General features: G+C 37.9%; 3 protein-coding genes across 24 annotated transcripts in view; all 3 read left to right on the top strand.

Moving 5' to 3' along the window:
* The window catches only part of LOC103722941 (glycogen phosphorylase 1-like), a 45,727-nt gene extending 35,423 nt beyond the window's left edge, over window positions 1-10,304 (top strand). Inside the window, exons 14-22 of the mRNA XM_017846622.3 lie at window positions 2,963-3,109; window positions 3,199-3,258; window positions 3,349-3,453; window positions 5,989-6,150; window positions 6,531-6,604; window positions 7,464-7,587; window positions 7,933-8,024; window positions 9,671-9,791; window positions 9,875-10,304. Of these exons, the coding sequence (XP_017702111.2) occupies window positions 2,963-3,109; window positions 3,199-3,258; window positions 3,349-3,453; window positions 5,989-6,150; window positions 6,531-6,604; window positions 7,464-7,587; window positions 7,933-8,024; window positions 9,671-9,791; window positions 9,875-10,030 (1,041 nt within the window). The 3' untranslated portion in view covers window positions 10,031-10,304. The remainder of the gene's footprint in view (window positions 1-2,962; window positions 3,110-3,198; window positions 3,259-3,348; window positions 3,454-5,988; window positions 6,151-6,530; window positions 6,605-7,463; window positions 7,588-7,932; window positions 8,025-9,670; window positions 9,792-9,874) is intronic.
* Window positions 10,305-12,198: 1,894 nt separating this feature from the next.
* On the top strand, window positions 12,199-13,235 carry LOC103722942 (protein E6-like). Its single transcript, XM_008813695.3, has one exon. It carries the CDS (start codon window positions 12,248-12,250, stop codon window positions 12,986-12,988), a length of 741 nt encoding a protein of 246 aa, XP_008811917.2. The 5' UTR covers window positions 12,199-12,247; the 3' UTR covers window positions 12,989-13,235.
* Window positions 13,236-14,599: 1,364 nt separating this feature from the next.
* Window positions 14,600-21,329, top strand: LOC103722933 (protein NUCLEAR FUSION DEFECTIVE 6, mitochondrial-like). 22 transcript variants are annotated; one of them, XR_003382815.2, is made up of 6 exons: window positions 14,600-14,852; window positions 14,943-15,064; window positions 17,265-17,300; window positions 18,443-18,514; window positions 19,605-19,682; window positions 20,906-21,329. XR_003382815.2 is itself a non-coding variant. In XM_008813681.4 (4 exons), exons 1-3 carry the CDS (start codon window positions 14,716-14,718, stop codon window positions 17,282-17,284), a joined length of 279 nt encoding a protein of 92 aa, XP_008811903.2. In that variant the 5' UTR covers window positions 14,600-14,715; the 3' UTR covers window positions 17,285-17,300; window positions 21,122-21,329. The 22 variants fall into 22 exon arrangements, 6 of the variants coding, with proteins under 6 accessions (XP_008811903.2, XP_008811894.2, XP_026655706.2 ...); XR_003382812.2 differs by lacking the exons at window positions 17,265-17,300; window positions 18,443-18,514 and having other exon boundaries at window positions 20,906-21,014; window positions 21,122-21,329; XR_005511477.1 differs by lacking the exons at window positions 17,265-17,300; window positions 19,605-19,682 and having other exon boundaries at window positions 20,906-21,014; window positions 21,122-21,329.
* Window positions 21,330-22,661: the final 1,332 nt, after the last annotated feature.

Here is a 22,661-nt window from a genome sequence, read left to right as displayed (position 1 = left end):
CCTTCAATCGTGGGGTATGTTGATGCAGATTATGCAGGACACTTGGATGACAGGAGGTCAACTACAGGCTATGTATTTACTCTTGCAGGAGGGCCTATCAGTTGGAGGTCCATGGTTCAGTCTCTAGTTGCATTATCTACGACTGAGTCAGAGTATATGGCAGTAGCTGAGGCTGCCAAGAAAGCACTATGGTTGATGGGATTAGTCAAGGAGCTGGGTGTTCAGCAAGGTGGAGTTCAGTTGTATTGTGACAGTCAGAGTGCGTCTATTTGGTGAAGAACCAAGTGTATCATGCGAGAACCAAGCATATAAATGTGAGGTATCACAAGATCAAAGAGTTGGTTTCTTCCGGTGACATATTGCTTAAAAAAATTCACACTTCTAAACATGCAGCAGACACTGTTGACAAAACCCGTTACTGCAGACAAGTTCAAGCATTGCTTAGACTTGGTTAACATCTCTAGGTGCTAGGGAGGTGTTCCAACCCATCAGCGTCAAGTGGTGTCCCAGGTTTTCTTTTCTCCTAAGGGGTGAATATTCGCAAAGGTGGAGATTGTTAGAGTAAGTGGTTCATATTAAGTGGTATTCTTATTTGAGTGGTTCACTGGTATTCTAACGGAGCGGAGCGGAGCGACGTGATATGTTTATCTTTGGGATAATTATGTACTGTTTTATTCTAACAGGGATGCTGATAAGGATTGAGACTCTGGGGCTAGGGTTTAACTATAAATATCTTGTAACCCTTATTATTTGAGAGATAGTGAAAGATACAACCGTTTCGCTCCTATGGACATAGGCACATTGCCGAACCACGTAAATACCTGTGTTCTCTTCCTCTTTCTCTTCCTCTCTCAATTCTGTGCATTGTTCTATCCGCTGTTTGGATCCTGTGTTTTGCGCAACAGGGACTAAACATACGCCCGCACGGATCCTTACATACTCCCCTCGTTCAAGCTCCAACGTCCTCGTCAGGCTAAGGGTTCAAATTTATTCAATTCTAATTAAAGCACCACGATCGGCCCGTGTCAGCCTCCATAACTCATGCTGCAATGCCCCCTGGTCTATATAAGCTATGGGCCGAGTTCGCTCTGATACTATTTGTAACAACCTAGGAACTCACCCAAAAAGGCTAGTCGGAAGGTATTATTTGGGTTTCTTGATTCTGTATGTATACGTACCCAAGATCCATCCAACGAATAACTGATGTGGGACTAAACACACGCCCGCACGAGTCCTCACATACTCCCTCCTATTTAAGCCCGTCCTCATCAGACTAAGGGTTCAAATCTATTCAAATCTAATCATAAGAACCACGATTGGCCCATGGTTAGCCTTAATGGATTCGTGTCGCGGTGTCTTCTAGTGCACATAGATTATGAGCCTGGTCTGCTCTGATATCATTCTGTCACACCCCCGACCCGAGTTCACGAACGGGGGGTCGTGTCAACATTCACGAAAGGGACCCTTAGCCTGTATTATTGGAAAGGAGGGAGGCCGAACCGGTTCAAACCAGTGCGAACCACTCCGAACTGCCTAGTTCGGAGAGGATCTCGCCATTTACCAAAAAAATGGGTGGAATCGTCCCAACTCTGCACTGGTTCGGTTCGCTATGGGGTGAACTGAATGATTCGGCTCCGTTTGGCATACCATGATAGGGACTCTTGATTGATGTCCATTCATCTCAGCAATCCAACTTGTAGTGACTCCATGGATAGCCAAAGTAATGAAGATTCAAAATCATTCATTCTCCAACTTATGTTTCCAAGTTCATGAAATGAGGAGAATACAGTATGTGCTGTTATCGTTTAGTTCAAAAATATGAATGTCACAATTATGACAATACTTGTTACTGCAACTTGCAAGCTTGTGAAATTTCCACGAAGATAAATGAAAAACATGTCTGTCTATTCTAAATATATCTCTGCCACTGCATCAAGATAATTGTGTCCTATAAAGGTCAAAATAAAATGTTTGACAAATTTAAACAGGTAAAACATTCCAAATGACAATAACATGCCTAATAAATCAGATTAAACATTAAAGTCATTCTTTAACATAAAATGATGCTATAGGAAATCCACAAGAAAGGTTACATATAGTGAGACAAATGATAAGAAGATAACAAGGAGTTAGGTCGGCAAATATATGCTCTTAGATATTTATTCCATTATCTTTAGCTTGTTTTATAAGACACTATCATGATTTTTAAATAAGAAATCAACATTAATTCATGGGTGTAGTTAAAAAATATCATAAACATGTAATTACATGATTGTTTCAAAGAATCTAGAGATTTTAAAATTTTATCTACTATCACTTGAAGTCTTGAACTATCCAACTTGATCATAAATCCATAGATTTCTTAAGGTGGTTTTTTCCCATCTATTTAAGAATAAGATTATATGGATTTGAAACAAGGAAATAGATTCATTTACATTACATTGTGATAGCTTGCATCTTTTGGTTAATGGTCTCCAGTCTCCACGATGTGCTCGACATGTCTCGAACATATGAACAAAGAGAGATTTCAGCTGTTTTACTATTCTATAACTCTGTAGATACACATGTTGAAAGTTTAAACAATGAACACATACTATTCGGTTCTTGATTTAGTACTACTTCCATCTTTGCTTCTTTCACAAGAACTTCAGTTATAAGATGATTGTGTCTTTTCATACTAAATTAGCCAGTGTCTTCTCCAATAACTTTAATTGCATTTATGTATTTGCTAAGAGTTCAAAGCAAAAGTTTAGTTTTGTTGCATGGTCCTATATAAAGCTAGATTTGAAATATGATTATGCTAACAACTATGTTTTCCTAGGCTTTTGTCTTCAATTAGGAAATTCTGTAGAACAATTTGCTTTTTCCTGGTTTTGTGTGTGGTAACTATAAAGTGAATTGTGAGAAATTAACATTTTGTAATCATCTGACCTTTTATAAAAACAAAATCATATATTTTCAGCGTCGGTGGCTTGTAGTTAGCAATCCTGGTTTATGTGGTCTTATCTCAAAATGGCTTGGAACGGATGCTTGGATCCGTGATATGGACCTCTTAATGGGACTGCGAGATCATGCAGTGGATGCAGAACTCCAACAAGAATGGAAAATGGTCAATATATCTTGTCACTTGTACATTATGTTATGACTAATATGGTACGGGATAAATTGAGTTAATTGTGAATGAGTTGCACTTTTCAGGTCCGTAGGATCAACAAAATTAGGCTCGCTGAGTTTATTGAAGCAATGACTGGCATGAAGGTTTGCATACAAATTCCCCTGGTACTGGAACTGTATTTGGAGGAAGCTTAATCTTTCATCTTACATCCTAGCAGATCATTTTTCTTGCAGGTCAGCCCAGATGCGATGTTTGATGTACAGATCAAGCGTATCCATGAGTACAAAAGACAGTTGCTTAATATTCTTGGCATCATATATCGATATGATTGTATAAAGGTCAATAATTCCCATTTTCCTTGTTCCGGGAATTTGTTTTGCAATTAATTTATGAACAGAACGGTCCAATCTTGTATGTACTCTGCATGCTACACAATGTATTCTTATATAACCTTTTTAGGTTTGATCTGGATAACGTCCTTGATGTGTCATAAGTCATGTGGTTTCTGAATAGCCATCTGTGTTTCTTCTGAGTTGAGGTTTGGCAACTGCAGCAATCTTTAGAATATGAGTCGGTTTGCAAGGAAAATAGCTCCAGCTCATTTGATCTGGTGCATTTTGTTGGTCATCTCATATTGTTCTTCAGTCTTTCTTCATGCTATATGATGCAGGAAGTGCTCCTTAAGTGCTTAGATGAACAGAAGTGTTTAGCTGTCCAAAGACTCCAAACATATTGCACGGTCTAAGATTAGCAAATTGTTGAATGTCTTGAACCTTATTTCATCTACATTGTAGCATTCAGCCAATGTGTGTTTAGCAAGTCAGCCAAATTAGCAAGTACTAGCCAATCTATGATAATTATATCTTTTGGTTTATTGTGGTCCAGGAGAGATTGTTGCAACAAATATAACCAAAATATGATTGCTCGAGTAAATGCACTTATGTGCTAGCAATCTTATTTTGGTGCATTTGCTGCAACAATCCTAAAATGATTTAAATGTGGAATCCAATGCATCAAACATTACCTAAATGAGATTTAGACTTTGCCTCAGATTCCACTCTAAATCTGATGCATGATTGGGGAAGTAGAATTCTAGAAAGATTTAAATTGTGGAAGCACCAAACAATCATCTAAATAGACTAATATGCAATATAATAAATGATGAAAATTTACCATTCATTATTCCAAGTTAAAGAAAGGAATTACGCATGTGTTCACTAATTTGATTTAGAATACTGCTGATTAAGTAATCTACATTATTGAACTTCAATTGGTTTTGATAATACTGCTTTTAGCAATAAAAATTCTCAATTTAGGATTGGGGAAGCAGGTGTTGATGCGGGAAGAAGATTCTGAGTGGGCTTGGCAACTTTTGTAGAGGACTCCAGCTACTAACCTTCAAAAAGCTGACTTGGCAACAAAATGAACAAGGCTTTATAAAATAATAAATAGTAAATAAATAAATAGGTAGAGTAGAAGAGAAGAAAGCAGAAATGGTAAAAATAAACTTACAACTTTCCTACATAAGCAATATTGTAAAACAAATATAACATTTGCAACTACATGCATTTTATTAAATAGCCGCTTAAACAAAATAACATTAGAAATCAAAAACTTAATATATTTATTAGTTCACCTAAAATGAAATATAATATTTTTCAAACAATTGTAGTTCAAGAATGAAACATTTGCAACTACATGCATTTTATTAAATAGCCACTTAAACAAAATAACGTTAGAAAACACAAACTCAATATATTTATTAGTTCAACTAAAAATGAAATATAATATTTTTCAAACAATTGTAGTTCAAGAATGAATTATACACACACTGCCACAGACATATATTCATTTAAATGCAACGACTCTAGCCTAAAATTGCAGCAACCATACAAGTTATATAAATTAAAACACTAAAATATGTTCAATAACATTTCTTGGTTTCTTTTGTTTTTCTTCTTCTTTTTTTTTTTTTATTTTTTTACCAAAACTCTGAAACTTTGGAGGAAACTTCTGCAAACATCGAAACTGCGGAAAGTGAAATTCCACAGACCTGGCCATATCCAATACCGACGCTGAGTTTTCAGACATGGGTTGCAAGATAAAGATATAATTTGTCATAAAAAATCTTAACGCAAGGATTCAAAAGCTGGTGTAGGTCACTGTGTTGGTCATTGGCTGATATGGCATGTGTCATGGTATGTATTGTACTGACAAGCCACATGCCAACATTGTTGTGGCACAGAACCAGGAAAAAAAAGAGGAAGTGTGAAAACACCTTTAAGCTCAGTACAAAGCAACACCATGCAATTCTGGACAGTACAGGTTCAGAAACTAGTAGTTCAGTTAGGTTTGCTCAGTTGGTCCAGCATGTACCAAGTTGGTATTGACAGTTCCTTAAACCTTTCTAAATGCTTAGATTATAATAGATTTTATTTTCTTTCTTAGCATTATAAGAATTTACAACTTTTATGATATTTGAAAACTTAGGATTATTGATTGAATGGCATACGGCCGTCATTAAATTCATTGCATGATTCAGACATTATTAAAATTTATCAGCAATCTAACATATGGCAATGACATGTCAATTTTCGCAAGGTATACACAGATGAGATCCCAAATTGCCAAATCTGTTGTCCTGATTATACTTATGAAATTTGCTAATTTTTTCACCATCTCATTTGTTTATCCCCACACTAACTGTTGCATCAAGTCCTATTTCATTCATCTGCAGTTGCCTTTGAGTGTCCATAGTCCATCAGGCTTTTTCTAATCCTCTTATATTGGCCTTCCATTGCTTTTCCTTCTATATGAATTCTACATTTATTTTCTGTGCTTTGATGAGCTTTTTTCTCATTGTACCATCGCAGAACATGAAGGAAAGTGATAGAAGGAAAGTTGTACCCCGTGTCTGTATAATTGGAGGAAAGGCTGCCCCTGGTTATAAAATGGCGAAGAAGATAATTAAATTGTGCCATGCTGTTGGAGAAACAATCAATAATGATTCTGACATTGGTGATCTTTTGAAATTGGTATGACCCTAAGAATTGCTGTCATTAGTTCCAGCCAGACACTTCTTTTAAGCTTACTAGTGTATTTAGGTTAGATATTAATGAGACGTAGCTTCCAATGAATCCTTTTGCATGAAGCTGGTTCACTAGAATCAATAATGATTCTGATATTGTTGTAAGAGCTGCTGTATCTTGCACCAACAAAGTTTCACTAGAATGTATCAACTCAAATTCATTTTATTTCATGCTCTTTATTAAAGAAAAAAAACCCTGAACTCAGAGGACATTATACTTAGTACTTATTGTGCATGAGTAGTACTGATCAAGAAAGCTTTCATCATTTCTTTTTTCATATTTTAGATTTTTTATGATTGGAGAAGATATATTTTGCAAATGTGCAGGTTTTTATTCCTGATTACAACGTCTCTGTTGCTGAACTAGTAATTCCAGGAAGTGACATTTCACAACACATCAGGTTGAAAATCTCTATTGCTTCACCTCTTTTTTTTTGTTTCCATGTTCTGGGGTGCTCTATTAGTCATCCAAGCTCCTCAATTAAGTGGTACAGGGCAGTCAACTTTCGTACTCAAAATTAAATTTTATATTTTGGGTTGGAGTCTATTTAGCGAATTCTAAATATTAGCAAATTTCTGAAATCTTAAAGATGATAACTTTTATCATAGGAAAACACTGCCAAGACCTAAGGGTCCAGTAAATATGGCCTTATCTCTTAATCTCCAAATCCTTTTCATCTGAAATGAGACTAACATACAGTGCTTCATCATGCATGCATACCTTATTGGCTTATTCTTTACAAATCTTCATGTCCAGATATTCTTCATCCAAAATTTTATGAATAATCAATATCTATTTTAATCAAGAATTCTTATTGCACTATATTTAGCAGGCATAGCATGCCCATGCTTTTGATTGTATGATACTGGGTAAACATTTAAAAGATTGTTTTAATGCATGAAACAACTCTTCGTTGGAACTAGGAAGAAGTTTAAAATATCAAACAAGGAAAACCAAAAAATACTGTGCCCCTATACCATGAAATGCATGCCAGTGCAAGTGTAGCCATGCACTCTGCATGCCGGCATGCCATGTGTCAACATGACATGCCATGTGCCAAGAGCCAGCCGCTAGCCAGCACACTCCCTGTGCCAGCAGCACTTAAATCCTTATTTTTCAGCAAGGACTTGCTGTAAAGATTGATCCAGATTAGCATTCTAAACACAGCAGAATCAAAGTTCTGTAAATTTAGTACAATATTAGTTTCATGTAGTGTTCTTTTCCCATTTTAATAGATTGTGAATCTCATTTTCTTGCAGTACAGCAGGTCATGAAGCCTCTGGAACTGGCAGCATGAAATTTTTAATGAATGGATGTTTACTTTTGGCTACAGCTGATGGGGCCACTATTGAAATCATTGAAGAAATAGGAGAGGATAATATGGTAAGTACATGGATCCACATAGCTTGATATCAATTAGGAGTGTTGAGAATCATATGCTTTGTTAGATTGTCATGTAATATGGAGGTTTTTTTTCCTTTAATGCAGCACTCCAACTTCTATTGAAATGTTAAGATCATCAATAGAACTTTAGGATCACATTTTTGGGTTTTGTTGCCCAACTTTGCAATTTATTAGTATCTAAGAACAAGTATGCCCATTTTTTAAAAAAGAAAAATGTTACCATGTTTACTAGCCTTCCAGAAGCAATCATGATTTTTGAATTGCCAGTTCAAGAGTTCAGCAACCATGACAATTTTCCCATTGTATGTAACTTTCTTTCTTTAGTTTCTATTCGGTGCCAAAGTTCATGAAGTCCCCAAATTGCGCGAGAAGGCTCAAAATCATGGAATGCCACTTCAATTTGCTCGTGCTCTCAAGTGAGTCTGTAAGATGTATTATTTTTCTTATTATTCTGATGGTATGGCTTGTCCATTAGATTTTCAACTATATTGAGAGCACAATCTTTGATTCCATTTTGTTATGTTTTTGTTAAAATCTTGAAAATTCTATGTTGGAATTTAATTACTTTTCTTTATATACCTAGCAGAAACATTTAGCAACTAGATATTTCTACAAGCCTGGGGCTATGAATGGGTAAGCTTGAATCAAAAATTTTTCTTGATCCAAATTTAAACATTATTTAGGGTCTGAAATTTGGATCCAGCCAATTAGTTTAAAGCTTGGGAGGCTTTAGCTACTCAATATTAGTTTTAAGACCCAATAGGTTGTTTAGAGGTCTGTTCATGCCTGACTAGATTAACATCCAACCCATCACTGTGTACAGTTGAGGGTAGACTAATATTATAGGACAGAAGCAGATTTTCCGGTAGCACTTTACACCAATGATGCCATTTTGTTATTTCTCCATCTTTTCCACGTCATGACCTTAACCTACAGTCCTTATCCCAAAACTTGCACATCCTAAAACAGAGAAAAATTCATTTTTGTGATAAAGTAAAATGTATAAGAATCACTGTATCTATATAATTATATAACCCATATGCAAATCACCTAGATCATGGTGTCTTTAACAATCTGTTGCAAGTTAAAGCAAAACTTATACCCTAATGCCAAAAACAATCACAAGCCAAGGAATAACTGAGAAGAAGACCTTAACTCAAACCCAGAAATTGAAAAGCAAAAGTAGTAAACATGTAAGATTTAGCAAATAATCCAGTCCCTTATGATTATTAATTTTCCAAGGAAAAAGAGCATGTGAAAGACAAACCTAATCTGCAATATCAATATGAGATCACATGAAAAACAATCCTTATCTTCAATATGAATGGATCACTCTCTTGCATACTATAACCATCAAAATTCAGTTGGGTTAGCACATGATAGAATATATAGGGGTAGTGAAAAAGAATGGAGAAAGATGATAAGTGGAGGAAGGAGGTACTAAGAGGTTTTGCCAAGCAACACCTGCCCTCTTTAGTATGTGGAACATGTTCTAGTGTTTCTCCAAATCTCCAAGATGAGATAAGCAGAAGATGATGAGTGAGCTTGCTAAGAATCTTGGTTTGTTGATCATGGAATTTAGGGAGAAAATTTTTTGGAGATTGTAAGTGATATATATCCAGTCCCTATTGCACTAAGAATGTTATGCGTGTTAAATAATTTGAAGAGTCGAACCTTGATTGTGGTACTCAAACTTGAATCTAACATCTATTTCGCACTCTTCTTTAATAAATGTTACAACCCCCCTATATTCACTATCTAATAAATGACCATAAAAGAGGAGGAAGCACATAAATTAAAATGGGGAGCATATATATCTGATTTACTCGAATAAGCATTACTGAAGCGATCATGGCCTAACATCTAATGCGCCTTCCTCTTGAGTAAACCATGTGCAGTGCATGTTCCTATCCTTTTCTCATTAAAGGGGTCAGTGTATATTACCAGTAGCTGTTGTACTCTTGTGCTGAAGATGCTGCCTCATGTTCATTATGTTTATTTACTGATTTCTGTTGCTGAACATACAAACATGTTTCACTGTATTCTAGTCAAATATGTTTAGGATGGTTCGTGATGGCTACTTTGACTATGAAGATTACTTCAAATCTCTATGCGACTCTATTGAAGGGGGTGGTGACTTCTATCTCCTGGGAAATGATTTTGCAAGCTACCTAGAGGCCCAGGTCCTTTTCTTTGCCTTAAGTACTATCTTGCAAAATGATATACTTCATTAATAGATGGCATATATAACCCTGTGGACATACAGCAGGCAGCAGCTGACAAGGCATTTGTTGATCAAGAGAGGTGGACAAAAATGAGCATTCTCAGCACTGCTGGCTCTGGAAGGTTCAGCAGTGATAGAACAGTTGGAGAATACGCACATCAGACATGGGGAATTGAACCTTGCAGGTGTCCATTTTAATTACATCATTCTCAGGGACATACACACGATCAATGGATGTTAATACTCTTCATCAAGGTGCAGAGCCAAGGATGCACTGCAATCTCCTTAATGTGGTGATTCCCCATTATCACTTGCATGCTCTTGGTGGCATTAATTTCTCTTTCGAAATATGTTTGTTGCAATTTATCGATTGAAGGAATTACCAATTCTACAGTCTTGTTAAGATATCGGGAGATCTCATCAGCTCAATAAATTTCCCTGATAGGGTTCTATCTCAAACATTATGATGAAACTGGGTCCACTTAAAAGAGATCGGAGTTGTCACGGAGCAATTAATTCCTTGTTTTCACGGATAACTCATTCTCTTTCCAAAGTGATTTTTGCCGTGTTCCTACAATCTAGGAATTGGTTGTCGCCCAGAAATCTCTCAAAACTGCTCATCGAATTTTAATAGAAAACCCTGTTGAAACACCGCAGGGAATTTCTTATCAGACTGATGAAATTTTCCGGCATTCAAGCAGGGCCTACTTTTGTGTGTAATTCCTTTTTAGAGTACTGAATTCTTTCGCTTCACAGGTAAGTCGTATCCCATGAGCCATTCTCTGTTTTGGGACTATTGACGAAGGGATTTCCTCGTCAGAGGAGTATCAAATTTGCAAAGGGTCCTATTAAGTATCTAGAGGACTTCCCATCTGCTATCGTGTTTATTTAATTTAGGTGACATGGTTGATAAATCCTGGTTCAATTACAATAATACAGTTTGCTACTGACATTCTCAGATGGTGCATTACCTCTATGGCCAGTCATCTCTCCGCTGTTTAAAGAATTGCAACAAAATTCCTCTCTGGGAGATGATAAGGAAGGCCTGCTGACCTCCTCCTTCTTGTGCTAAAGTTATCATAATGGCAGACAGGCCGAGCCAAATTGTTTTCTAAGGGGCTCCTTGCGCTAATGTGTTTATAATCCAGTTGTGATAATGGATCAATATGTAAATTGCTAGCCTAGGCCAATTGTTTCCTGCGGTCGATTTCAGCCACATCACCGGACCTTGACACTACCTGGCCCCCTGTTGCCATGATCCACATGTTAAAATAAATAGATGGATGGATAGGCTAAGCCATTTTTTCCTGAAATCGATTTGAGCCACATCGATGGACTTTGTGCTAATGCTGTCATAATCCACTGCAGGCAGAAGATTGCCCAAGCCAGCCATTTTCAGCCGGACTTGGGTTAGATCCGCCGAAGCGGGTAGCCAGGATTCCCACTGCATGCGCCTTCCACTCCCATCATGATAGCCAAAATAATGACGTTTTGCCGACAAATCGGAAAGGAAAGGTGCGATGGCCTCCATCCTTGCTTTACCCCTGTTTCGATACCAAACCATTCTTGTGCACCGAAGAATACCAAACCACTCGCCGCTGGTCACGGCGCTGATGTAAAGCTGTCCATAGACCGATGGAGGAACGCGGCGTAGAGACCGGAAGCACCTCGTCAACCACAAATGGGTCGGTCTGATTGAATCAAAATTGAGATCAGGTTCAGGTTTCCAGCACTCCAGTTTGGGACCCACGTTGACCAACCCATTTAGTGAGCTTACCCGGCTCTTAGTTGGCTCCGTAATACGGTGTGTCTCGACTCTTGACCAGCTGAAGAACTCGTGTATTGTGACTAATCTAGTTGCGAAGATTACATGCGGCCAAGATATATAGCCCCGAACTGCGCCCCACTCTCCATGAATCAACTCCATTTGGCAACGCATTCTCCGAAAGCATAGGAGAAAGGCTGATATAGGAATCATTGGCCGGTTGTAGTTCATTCAGAAATAGTTGATGCGTCGAAACAGGCTCTCCTTCACATTTTAATTGTAGTATTTCCTGACTATTTGTTTTGTTCTCCTTTTTCTTTTTTATTTTTCCAAATTTCTTTTCTACGTCTAGCTGAAGACTTTTTGTTGTGGATGCCCCGGCCTGAGAGCACATGCATGCAGCGTGCTCAAGATGCCATCATGCTTGCCCCACGGCTCCCACAATCCCCGCATCATCACTCGGCCATCTCATTTTACTGCCTCAAGACCTAAAACGCAACCTCGCATCTGTATACACGTCTATTCCATATGCTTGAGACGAACCAGTTGGATTGTATCCCGCTATATATATATATATATATATGAGGGGGATCAAAACCTCTCCATCACCACGACAACCCTCTCTCTCTCTCTCTCTCTCTCTAGCAATCATGGCCTTCCTCCTCAACAAACTCTCCCTCGTCTTCCTCCTCTTCCTTGCCTCATCTTCTCTCAGAATCCATGCTAGAGAGAGCCGATTCTTCATGAAGACCACACGCCCCGAGGACCCCAAGGAAGCCACCCGCATCACCGAAGAGACCCCTGCCGTCAAAACGGAGGAGCCTCGGACGATTCCTCCAGTCCGAGGCCTGAGTGGTCGTGGCTATGGTCTCTATGGCCATGGCCAGGAGCAATTCACACCAACTACCGCAACCAATTACTACAACAATAATAACTACTACAGTAACAACAATGCCCGTCCCAATGCCAATACCTTCCCCTCCAGCTTCCCCGACGCCGAGCTCGCCAGCGAAAGCTACGACAATGGTGGATACAACTACGGCAACCACTTCAACAACGCCAACAACAGTCCGTCAAAGTTCTCCAACGAGGAGTTCAATAGCAGAAGCTATGAGACCAAGCAGTACAACAACTACGTAGACAACAAGCAATACGGCATGAGCGACACAAGATTCTTAGAGAATGGGAGGTACTTCTACGATGTTAATGGCGAGAGAAACCGGAATCATTACGGCACATACCCAACCAGGGGGAATCCTGAAGCCGGCGTGAGGGCTGGTAAGTACGGAAATGGAGTCTATGGGAATGGGAATGCTAGTGGATACAACAATGCAATGGAATACCAAAACAACCAGGTGAACCAGGAGAGTCAGGAGGACTATGTTCCATGAGAGATTATTTAGGAGTTAATCGGATGGAAAGTGATGGCACGACATTGAAGCAAGATGAACATTAGATGGTTATTATGATGCGTATGTAATGTTTTGTCTTTATTTTATGATGCTCGTATGGGATTGCTATTGATGTGTAGAGTGGATGTCTTCCCACATAATCTTATTATGCGGTTTAGTCTAATATGTACTATCCATGCATTGGATATACCTTAGATATTTATATATCATTGTAATCTTCTTCTTCTTTTTTTTTTTTTGAAAACGGTAATTCATATAGCTTTAACATGAGTACATCCAGCCAAATCAAAAGTAAGTAAAGAGTACAAAGGAGTGGAAGTATTAGCTACAGATATCTAAAGGAGCTCCAACCATTGTAGTCTTCCTCCAGTTATTTGCAACCTCACTTAGAATCATATATTTTAACTTTTCTAATACAAATTTTTCTTTTTGAAAAAACCAAAGAGAGAGAGGAATATAGTCATGAAAGGTCTCCAATTATATAATTCAAAAATATGGAACTCATCAAAAATTGCAAAATTATGAGGGAAATATATTGAGGACATGGTTAGGACTATGTTGGAGTGGGAACTCTATGTGTGCTACTTGACTAAAATTGATACAGGTTGGACACGGAATGCTAAAAAAATATGTATGGGTCCTATGCATAGTAAATAATTAGTCTCCATCATGACTTCTAGAGCAAACTCTTTGGCTTCCAGCTCTTCTATTCATGTATGCAACCTTTCATATAGGCCCTTGGTTGAATTTTAAATTATTTGTTTTGAGAAAATACGGGAGAGGTCCTTGATTGAATTTTAAATTATTTATTTTGAGAAAATACAGGAGAGGCCCTTGATTGAATTTAAATTATTTATTTGAGAAAATACAGGAGCTATTGAATTTTCATTTATTTATAGCTTCTAATAATATATACAAGTGATGTACGGTGACCAAAAAATGCTTCTTCTATCACGAAATGGAGTATGTCAATTAAAATTGCTATTGCGTGATTTATCCAGTTTTTTGGTGAAGATTTATCCAACTTTCAATCATGCATAACTTCGTAAGCAAAATTATTCATAACTGGCTGGAAAAAATCATTAAATATTATAAAATCAAAACGAAAATTAAAACATCATAGCATAGATATTGTAGAAATAATTTTACTTATTATGAAATAATTACTCAAATATATATTATTCAATGCAATTAATTTTATGTTAAAGGAAAGAAATTTGATCCTAATATTTGTGTTTTGTCGCCACAGTGGAGTCGTGAGCTTGGCAGAAAACTTAATCTTCCGTTCTATAACACAACTACAACTTCTTGAAGGATTAATTAGAGAATAAATCTATCATACTTTATTTTCTAACTCATCTAACGAAACATATTTAAATAGATGTAATTTGTCTACAAATAAAACCAACAGCTTGCAATCAAAATCTGGAACGATCTTCAAGATCACTCCCATTGTGAACTCAATAGTTAGGCCATGAGAGAATACTATTTGTAACTCGGCCCATAGGCTGCGGCACGCCCGGTCCATGTCGGCCCACATAACGATTCACCATGTATTATGGGCTGATAGCTGGTGTTCTTGCGGCCCGATCGTGGGATCCCGGTTCATGTAGGGTTTTAGCCATCGCTCCCCACCGTGCGCGATACCTCGCCGCTCTCCCTCTATAACAACGAGAGCAAGAAGGACCCCGGATCCGCTGCCCTCCATGGCCGCCGCCGCCGCCCGGTCGGTCCTCCGCTCCTCCTCCCTCCGCACGGCCGCTGCGAGGGTCGCCTCCGAGACCAGAGCCTCCTCCCGCCCTCCCCTCTTCCGCCTCCGGCCCGCCGCCCCTCGCTTCCTCAGGTAGCGGCAAGAGACATAGAGAGAGTGGTTGCCATTCCCTTAAGGTTTCTTCTCTATTGATTCTTTTCTTTTTCTTGAATATTTTTGCAGGTCTCCGGTCGAGATGAGCTTCGCCGTGGAATCGCTGCTGCCGAAGCACAGCGCGACCGCCTCGGCGCTGATGACTTCGATGCTCACCATTTCCCTTAGAGGATACGGTTGGCTCTCTGAAGGTATCGACGCCCTTCTGAAAACAAAAAATGCATTCTTTTGGTTAATTACTGTGGTTAATGATGGGATATCTAGCACTGTAGATCCAATCGATTTGTATTGCTTCGCTCACTTGATGTTTTTTGGTTTTGATATGCCTTTTTTGCATTATGGATTAATTGTGCCTCATTTATTTGGCTCAAAAACGTTTTTCTCCCCTTTTTGGTTTAGGAGTGGGAGAATGGCGTTTAGATTTATTGTGGAAAAATTGTCTCTTTAGGCTTCGGCTTAAAATTTGAGGAATTTTCAGTTATGAATAGCTTATCATTGAAGCAAGGGAGACGATGGTTTTTGCTACGAGAGAAAGTCTCCGGTATTATATTTTTGAGAGGTTTGGTTTCCCCCGGAAGAAGCCTTGAGCATCATCGTAAGATCTAGATGGATAATTGCAATTTATGTTGGCCAGAGTTGAAAATATAAGGAGTAACAGGGGCCGCGGGCTTTTTTTTTTTTTGTGGGGGGGGGGGGGGGGAGGGGGGAATAGATATGTGAATGATTCATTTGGTTGATTGGATTTTTTTAATTTGTATGGTTTCCATGTGCTATGTTCCTTCAGCCAATTAAACTCTCCCTTCCATATGAGACTTTGCCATTGAAAAATTAAACAAACACATCTTATCTTTTTGAGAAACAAAAGCATATGATTGGTTGAAGGGATAGTGTTAAGTGTTTTTTGACCTAGGACAAGGATCCTGTAATCGGAAGCATATCCTGCTAAGAAAAGGATGAAAACCCTTGGAGGGAGTCGCTTCCACTAGCCATTATATTATTCAAGTCCGAGAAGGCATATCTGCAGTTATTAACTTTCTGAAATTGCTGCTGGCCTTTTTTAGAAAAATATTGGGAAAATTTACCGCCCATATCTGCCCTTTTTAAACAGAGGAGTTGAAACCGTAAGCTATTCTATGTTGAGATTTCTTCCTTTTTCTTGCCATTGACCCTGTGTCCCATTTATATATCCTTCATTTTGTCCTTATCCAAATAAGAACCTTATAAAAGGCCATGCTTTGACTGCTTAGAAGTGCAGTAATCCATATGCGATTTGCTTCAAGGGAAAAAAAACACACAAAGAAACACAGTCTAGAGAGAGGGAGCTTAAAATGCACCTCCACCTAATCGTCGAACCTCCCCCCCCCCCCCCCCCCCCTCTTTTGAGTTTTGATATCCCTCTCAAAAATTCATTAATGGACTATTAACGGCACAATATCTCCGTTTCTCCTCACTCAAGGGATTGTAGCTGACCCTGTGACAAATAAAATGTAACAATCCTTATTATCAACAAAGAAAAGGTGAAAAATCTCATGCTTTGGAAAAAAATATTAAGAACAAGAATATGGGGACAGGCTTAAGATGGTTGTAACATTAGTGGCATGGATCTGAAGGTGTTGAATATTTACCCTCACTGCACAAGACGGAAATAAGTTTGTAATGTCAAGGACAAATCTCATGCTTTACATAATACTTTTCTTTAGAACAATCGGCAACATGGAGAATTCTCCTGTATTTATTTGTGTTAAGAACATGTATTTGCATGAGGGGGTGGGTGGTGCTTGTTCAAAAACTCTTTGGGACTATCTACATTTGTTCTAGAGGCGCCGATTCCAATGCATCATCTTGCACACAACACGATTAATTTACTTGTAATATTATCCACTAGCAGTGAATTGACAATCTAAGTGCAGCCGGAATTGAGCTATGAAAACTTTTCTGTTGTTGCATGACCGTTTTATATGGTCCTAGTAAAAATGACTTAATTCATCTTGTCCTATCTTAGTGCCTTCTTCATAGGTCATCGATCATGAGATTTTTTTTTATGATGGCAAGTTTTGCTTAGATTCTGGGCATGCAGCATGCTTAATTGCTTACCTTATTCAAGTTTCTGCTGTTACTGATCTGAGTCCTCATGGGTGAATGAGGGAGTTTCATGTCTTTATATCACAGCAAAAGAGTCAATATTGATGGTGTGATATTAAGATATGGAGGTCTAGGACATCTTGTTATTAAGCATTATGGTCTAGGGTGCCAGTGTACGTTTCTTGCTGCGACCATAGTTCTTAATTTTTTTGTGTCCTTTCTCATTTCTCATAATCAATATTCTACTCGGCTTTTCCTCTTTCATGTTGTTTTGATAGAAGAACCCACATTTTCTTTTTCCTCTTGTAGGACAAGATGAAACTAGATGAAGATCAAGCCAGAAAGGTGACTAACTTGGTTTATTCCCTACCATTTGGAATCATTAATTGCTGGATTCATCAATAGTTTAAATGAGAGGATAATTATTTGAATCAAACGAGCGGAGATGGATTTTGTGTTATGCTTAACAAAATTGAGGTAGAAATTTCATAAATTGAAGTAACCATGCCGACCCATTTTGTCATGGCTTGCATTAAAATTCTTTCAATAAGGTTATCTGTGTTGTTTCTCATTTGTACTTTCATGTTAAAGGGTATCTATACAAATGGGTAAAAATGAGAAAACCACAAACACTAGAAAGTAATGTTGTCTAAGATAAAATGAAAGGTACTAATAGTGGAAGTTTGCTTCTATCGCTTTAGGTGTTCAGACATTGAATGATACTTTACTAGAAATTTGTTGGTACTATATATCTCAAGGCTTTTGTGCATAAATAGAGCTTGCTATGTAGGTCAAACTCTCAGAAGGCTTCACCTAACTATCATCATCTAACTATGCTAAAATATTAAAAAAATGCATGTCTCCTTTGTGATGCTAACTCAAAAATATTGAATGCTATTGTTGAAGTTGTTAGTGTTGGTGTAAATTAAGTTAAATTCCGTGCTAATTACAAATGCTTCTATCTTTTTGTTTCTCCTTTCATCAGATCTTATTCCCTCTCCTGTTCCACTCTTGGCTTCTAAGCTTATGGATATGTTTTGAGGTTATTGCCAGTTTGATGAATATCTTATACAATTAGCACAGTATAAGCTTCTTTTTTTGTGGGAGAATCATCATCAATTGCGAGAGCTATGACATTAGATATGAGACTTCTGTGACATTTACTATGAAAATGCTTGTCTATGTTCACATAGTTCAAAAGGTGACGGGCATATCTGCATAGGTCTAAACTCTAAACATTCATAACAATCTAAAATTTTTTCCACTATCCTTTATTAAAAACTTTAAAGGCTCTGGCTAGATAGCCTTGACACTTACTATTCTTGTAAGCATTATTATCTTGAAAGAATAGGTTAAAACATAGATTTATATCACATATCGGTATGGTTAAGTGAACTTCATCATCTTCTGGAATATCACGATTTCAGTATTTTTTTTGTTAAACTGAATTAGATCAAACGGCATACTGATGTTTTTGCATTGATCAGCTGGCAATGATGGCGTGTGACACTAGGTGGAGTCTAGCAAACATGTTTATCTGGTCTGCCCCACAATCACAGGTTGGCTGAGTTAGACTTTGAGGAACATGTGCTGACTGATTGATTGATTAGACATTGCTTTAGCCCTACTTTTGAGCAAATATGGGAACTGGATCAATGTTTAAGAGACTGTGATATACTACTCTCATTTTACAGTTGGAACTGAAAGGCTTACTGATTATCTGAACATAACAAGCATGTAATTTCTCTAAGTGGAACTAAAGATTAAAGAGTTTCATTGTCTTCTACTGGTGCCAAGTTGGATGACTTATTAAAATACTCTTCAAAAATAATAGTTGCTCCAGCAAAATATTTCAGCGAATTATAAAGGTCCTACAGGCATATGAACTAGCAAGGGTGTTCTGTTATAAAATATTTGGATTATATTGCATTTCCTCTTACTTTGTGAATATCTGCCTGCAAATATGTCCTAGAGCTGTCTAGGATGTCATAGCTTAAAAATTTGGTCTTGCTGATTGAATATAAATTACCACCTTTTAGGTTTCAGTCTCTCTTGCCTATGACTGTTGGCTTTTTCAACAGTTTTAGTGTTGCTGTTGTTTTGGGTAAGGTTAATAATTATGCTATTTGCTTCCTCCTTCTAGCCAGGCCTATACCAGTTGCTATATATGCTCTTAGTAAAATTGTCTAACTTCCCAATGTTAGGTAGCATGTATCTTCTTCTAATGTTTGTAGACCACAATGTAGTGGATGCCTTAGTAAAATCGTCTAACTTCCCAATGTTAGGTAGCATGTATCATCTTCTAATGTTTATAGACCACAAAAGTAGTGGATGTGGTGCAGTACTCAGAAGGGACAATAATACTTCTGAAATCTCTTGTTTCCTTGTGTTAATCCCAACTAGTCTGCAGAACAAAAGTATTCATATCGATGTTTCACATTGTTATCTGTTGTATCTCACTAGGGTCTTGGTTCCAGTACTTTCAATAATTTATTACAATCACATTTCAGTAAAGGAATGACTATTTTTTAAATAAACTGAAACAAAAAGTGTTTGCCATGCATCAGCTTGCAAAAATGGCACTTATACGTTAAATGCTAATTCAAATTGTCACTTTAAATTATATACTGATTTGGTGTATTCAACCAGCTGGCAATGATGACGTATAACAAATATCCAGTGGATTCGGGCGAAATTCTGTACAGACTCCTGTCAGTCTTCGACAAGGTAGCTCAATAAGCTATTCAAGGGACTGACTCAAATAGCTTTGGCGAACTTTCTCAATGCACCCATAAAATGCTCTATTTTGTCTATTTTGATGTTCCCTTAACTATGATCTTTTATGTTCAAAACTTGTCGTGAATTTCAATGGATGAGATGTAAAAAAAAAAACAGGAAAAATATTTGCTGGCATTGTGACTCTTGCTGATCGAAGATTATCTTGTAACAATTCTTTTCGGACCATAATTATGTTTGTATTTTATGTAACCAATAGTTTTAGAAGATATAGAATGACATAATTTTTTCTTCTCTCTCCCTCTTTCTTATTGAGTTTGTAAGCATATGATACAGAGATTATGTGCTATTATAATTATGTGTCATGTATCTGAAGGCATATATTATGCTTGAGGTGACTTGCAGCTCGAACTTATAAATTAACAAGGTACCTAGTTGAATAATTGAAATCCAATAAGTGACCTTAAGTGAGAGGTGCTTGAAGTGCAAAGACATGAAGATTTAGAAGACTCTTGAAAGGAAAAGTAGGCGACATTGATGAATTTATTATTGTTTCTTACCTACCTTCAGTTTGTCACATCAACAAGGCCTAAGTCAAACAAGGGAGAATTCTATTAACTGATTTAATTGGGATCTTATCTTTGACACATTCGCCGTCTGGTTCTTTTAATTTTTGTGCCAATAGGTCACTGGGGTTTATGTTGCTTGATTAATTTACCAATTCATTAGAGGATTTGCATGGTTTAGAAGGTTTTGGAGAACTGTGAAGATGTGGGAAACAAGTTGCATGAAGTGTTGCAATGATAGGGAGGAGGAGCTCAGGGCTCTGTGAGAATGACTGAAGAACCTAATGAAACTTCATTCAACCTGGTTGACAGTTGCAAGTTGTTGTATGTTTTCAATTATGTTGTTATAGGAGCCTTTCTAGACCATATCTATGGCAATATGGATGTATGCACTGTACATTTGAATAGATCTACTTGTCTTGCCCGGTGAAGTATCTGAACTTGATACTTTTAATGGAACTATTTGGAGAACCATTTCTCATCCTAGATGAGCAGGCATGCTTCAGAATGGAAATGCTTTCTGTATAATAACTATAGCAATAATAGTGATAAAAAATCTTAGCATTTGCATGGTGAACTGCCTTCTGTTTAATGCATTTAAGTTGGGGTTTTTTGCATTCTTCTTGACCCTTTTTTTTCTTTGTTTAGGTCTGTGATTTTTCATCATGGAGAGCACTTGGATTGGAGATTTACCATACCTTTTTCCTTTCTATTTTCATTGCTAAACATTGTTATGATCTCATTTGCAAATAAAAAGGTAGCCTTGTGCAACAAGATGGAATGATAATGTAGTCTTGACTGTAACTTTTACTGAATTTCTGCCCCTTATAGTTGGATCTTAGATGTTTGGTTCTTGTATTGTAGATGGATGAGGTGTAGTATTCGGGGACAATGCATTGCTGGCAGTAGCTGCAGAATTCTTCAGCTTGTATTTTGAGGTACTTTTGGCCAATTTCTTTCTATTACAGGTGGATGTTGTTTGAGAGTATTTGAAAATATTTTTGTGATCATGCCAAAGTCTCCATGGAAAATCTTATTTTCTAGTACAAGTTAGTAGTGGGGCATTTGATTAGTTATGAGTCCAATACTCTCAAGACCAATCAATGGGTTGGAAGCAATTGCCCCAAGAGTTTCCAGGTGAATAGAAACGCATTCTTCTGAACCACTCGCTTCTTGGAAGTCAAGAAGCATTCTCAGAAGTTGATTCACCTAAATTTTGCGGAAGGCTATCTTAGGCTGCTGCTAAGGTGAGGAAACGAACAGAACATGATAAGAATCGGTTACTTTTAACATCGAGTTTAAAATTTCGCTTGAAATGAAGTTTTTTCGCAACCAAAGTTGCTGAGGCGCATGAAAACAAGTCATAAGGGATTTGAAGAATGGGAAGAATTTGTGCTACGGCTTGAGCGGTGCACAGTCCTCAACTGTGCAGGAACATAGCAATGACCAGATCAGTATGGGGGCTAATGACTTATCGGAAACTGGCCCAACCATTCTAGTTAGGAATCTTTTGTAAGGTTTTGATAGGATTTCAGGCCCTAATTACCCCCTGGATGATCATGCGCCAGTCTAATTCCAAGTGTCGTTCGACCTTGTTTCTTATAAGATCTTAGTGGACAGCTTTGGCGGTACTAGTTTGTGTACGTATGAAATTTTTACAAAGAAGGTATTCATTCAGCTTGCTGATGGCATATGTAGTTATGGTTACAGAAGGTCAGACTGCTCTGTTAGAGGAGCTGGATGTTCTGATTACCTGTTATTATGTGCATTTCATGGTAATCTTGCACCTGGGAAGTGCAAATAATTGACAATTACTTATCATTGGATACCATTGGACTAACCCAATATTACTGTACACTATATTACTGGCTGTGGAACTTGCATCCTTGCCTGGCTGTTCCAAGAGCCCTTCTATGAGTTGGTCAACAGGTGTCAGGTCTCCTATGTCATGCTGCTTCTGTTAACGAGTGGCTGAATTATGATAGGGCTGCCTAAATGCTTCTTCAAAACACTGACAAGATTAGAGGAATGATGGAGATTCTGATGAGTTCCATACAAGATTCTATGAGCATGACGGTCGGTCCCATGAGGATTTGGTGCACTATTGCAGGCTTCAAGTCACTGCCCATTGCTCTACCGGGCAATATGATCGATCTCCTGTGACGCCTCTCCAAAGAGGTGGTTCGGCACTCAAAACGTGGGAACTGTTCTTTAAATCATTTGCATGTGCATGTGCAGGGTCTCTCTCTCTCTCTCTCTCTCTCTCTCTCTCTCTGTGCGCGCGTGCGTGTGCGCGTGTGTGTGAGAGAGAGAGCTGTCCTAATTATTGTAGCCAAAACAGCCACCATGATCCAAGACACGTAAAATTGCGTCAGGGGACTTGTGATTACTTGATACTGGAGAT

The sequence above is a fragment of the Phoenix dactylifera genome, chromosome 4 (assembly GCF_009389715.1).
Source record: "Phoenix dactylifera cultivar Barhee BC4 chromosome 4, palm_55x_up_171113_PBpolish2nd_filt_p, whole genome shotgun sequence".
In the NCBI taxonomy this organism is placed as follows: Eukaryota; Viridiplantae; Streptophyta; class Magnoliopsida; order Arecales; family Arecaceae; genus Phoenix; species Phoenix dactylifera.
The sequence above is the reverse complement of the archived record's forward strand: the minus strand, read 5'-3'. Positions and strand labels throughout refer to the sequence as shown.

Excerpts from the sequence above, each read along its gene's own strand:
- LOC103722942 (XM_008813695.3), top strand. The coding sequence starts at position 12,248 with ATGGCCTTCCTCCTCAACAAACTCTCCCTCGTCTTCCTCCTCTTCCTT.
- LOC103722933 (XM_008813681.4), top strand. The coding sequence starts at position 14,716 with ATGGCCGCCGCCGCCGCCCGGTCGGTCCTCCGCTCCTCCTCCCTCCGC. Across the intron at positions 14,853-14,942 it reads GCCGCCCCTCGCTTCCTCAG|GTCTCCGGTCGAGATGAGCT; the intron begins GTAGCGGCAAGA and ends ATATTTTTGCAG. Across the intron at positions 15,065-17,264 it reads ATACGGTTGGCTCTCTGAAG|GACAAGATGAAACTAGATGA; the intron begins GTATCGACGCCC and ends TTCCTCTTGTAG.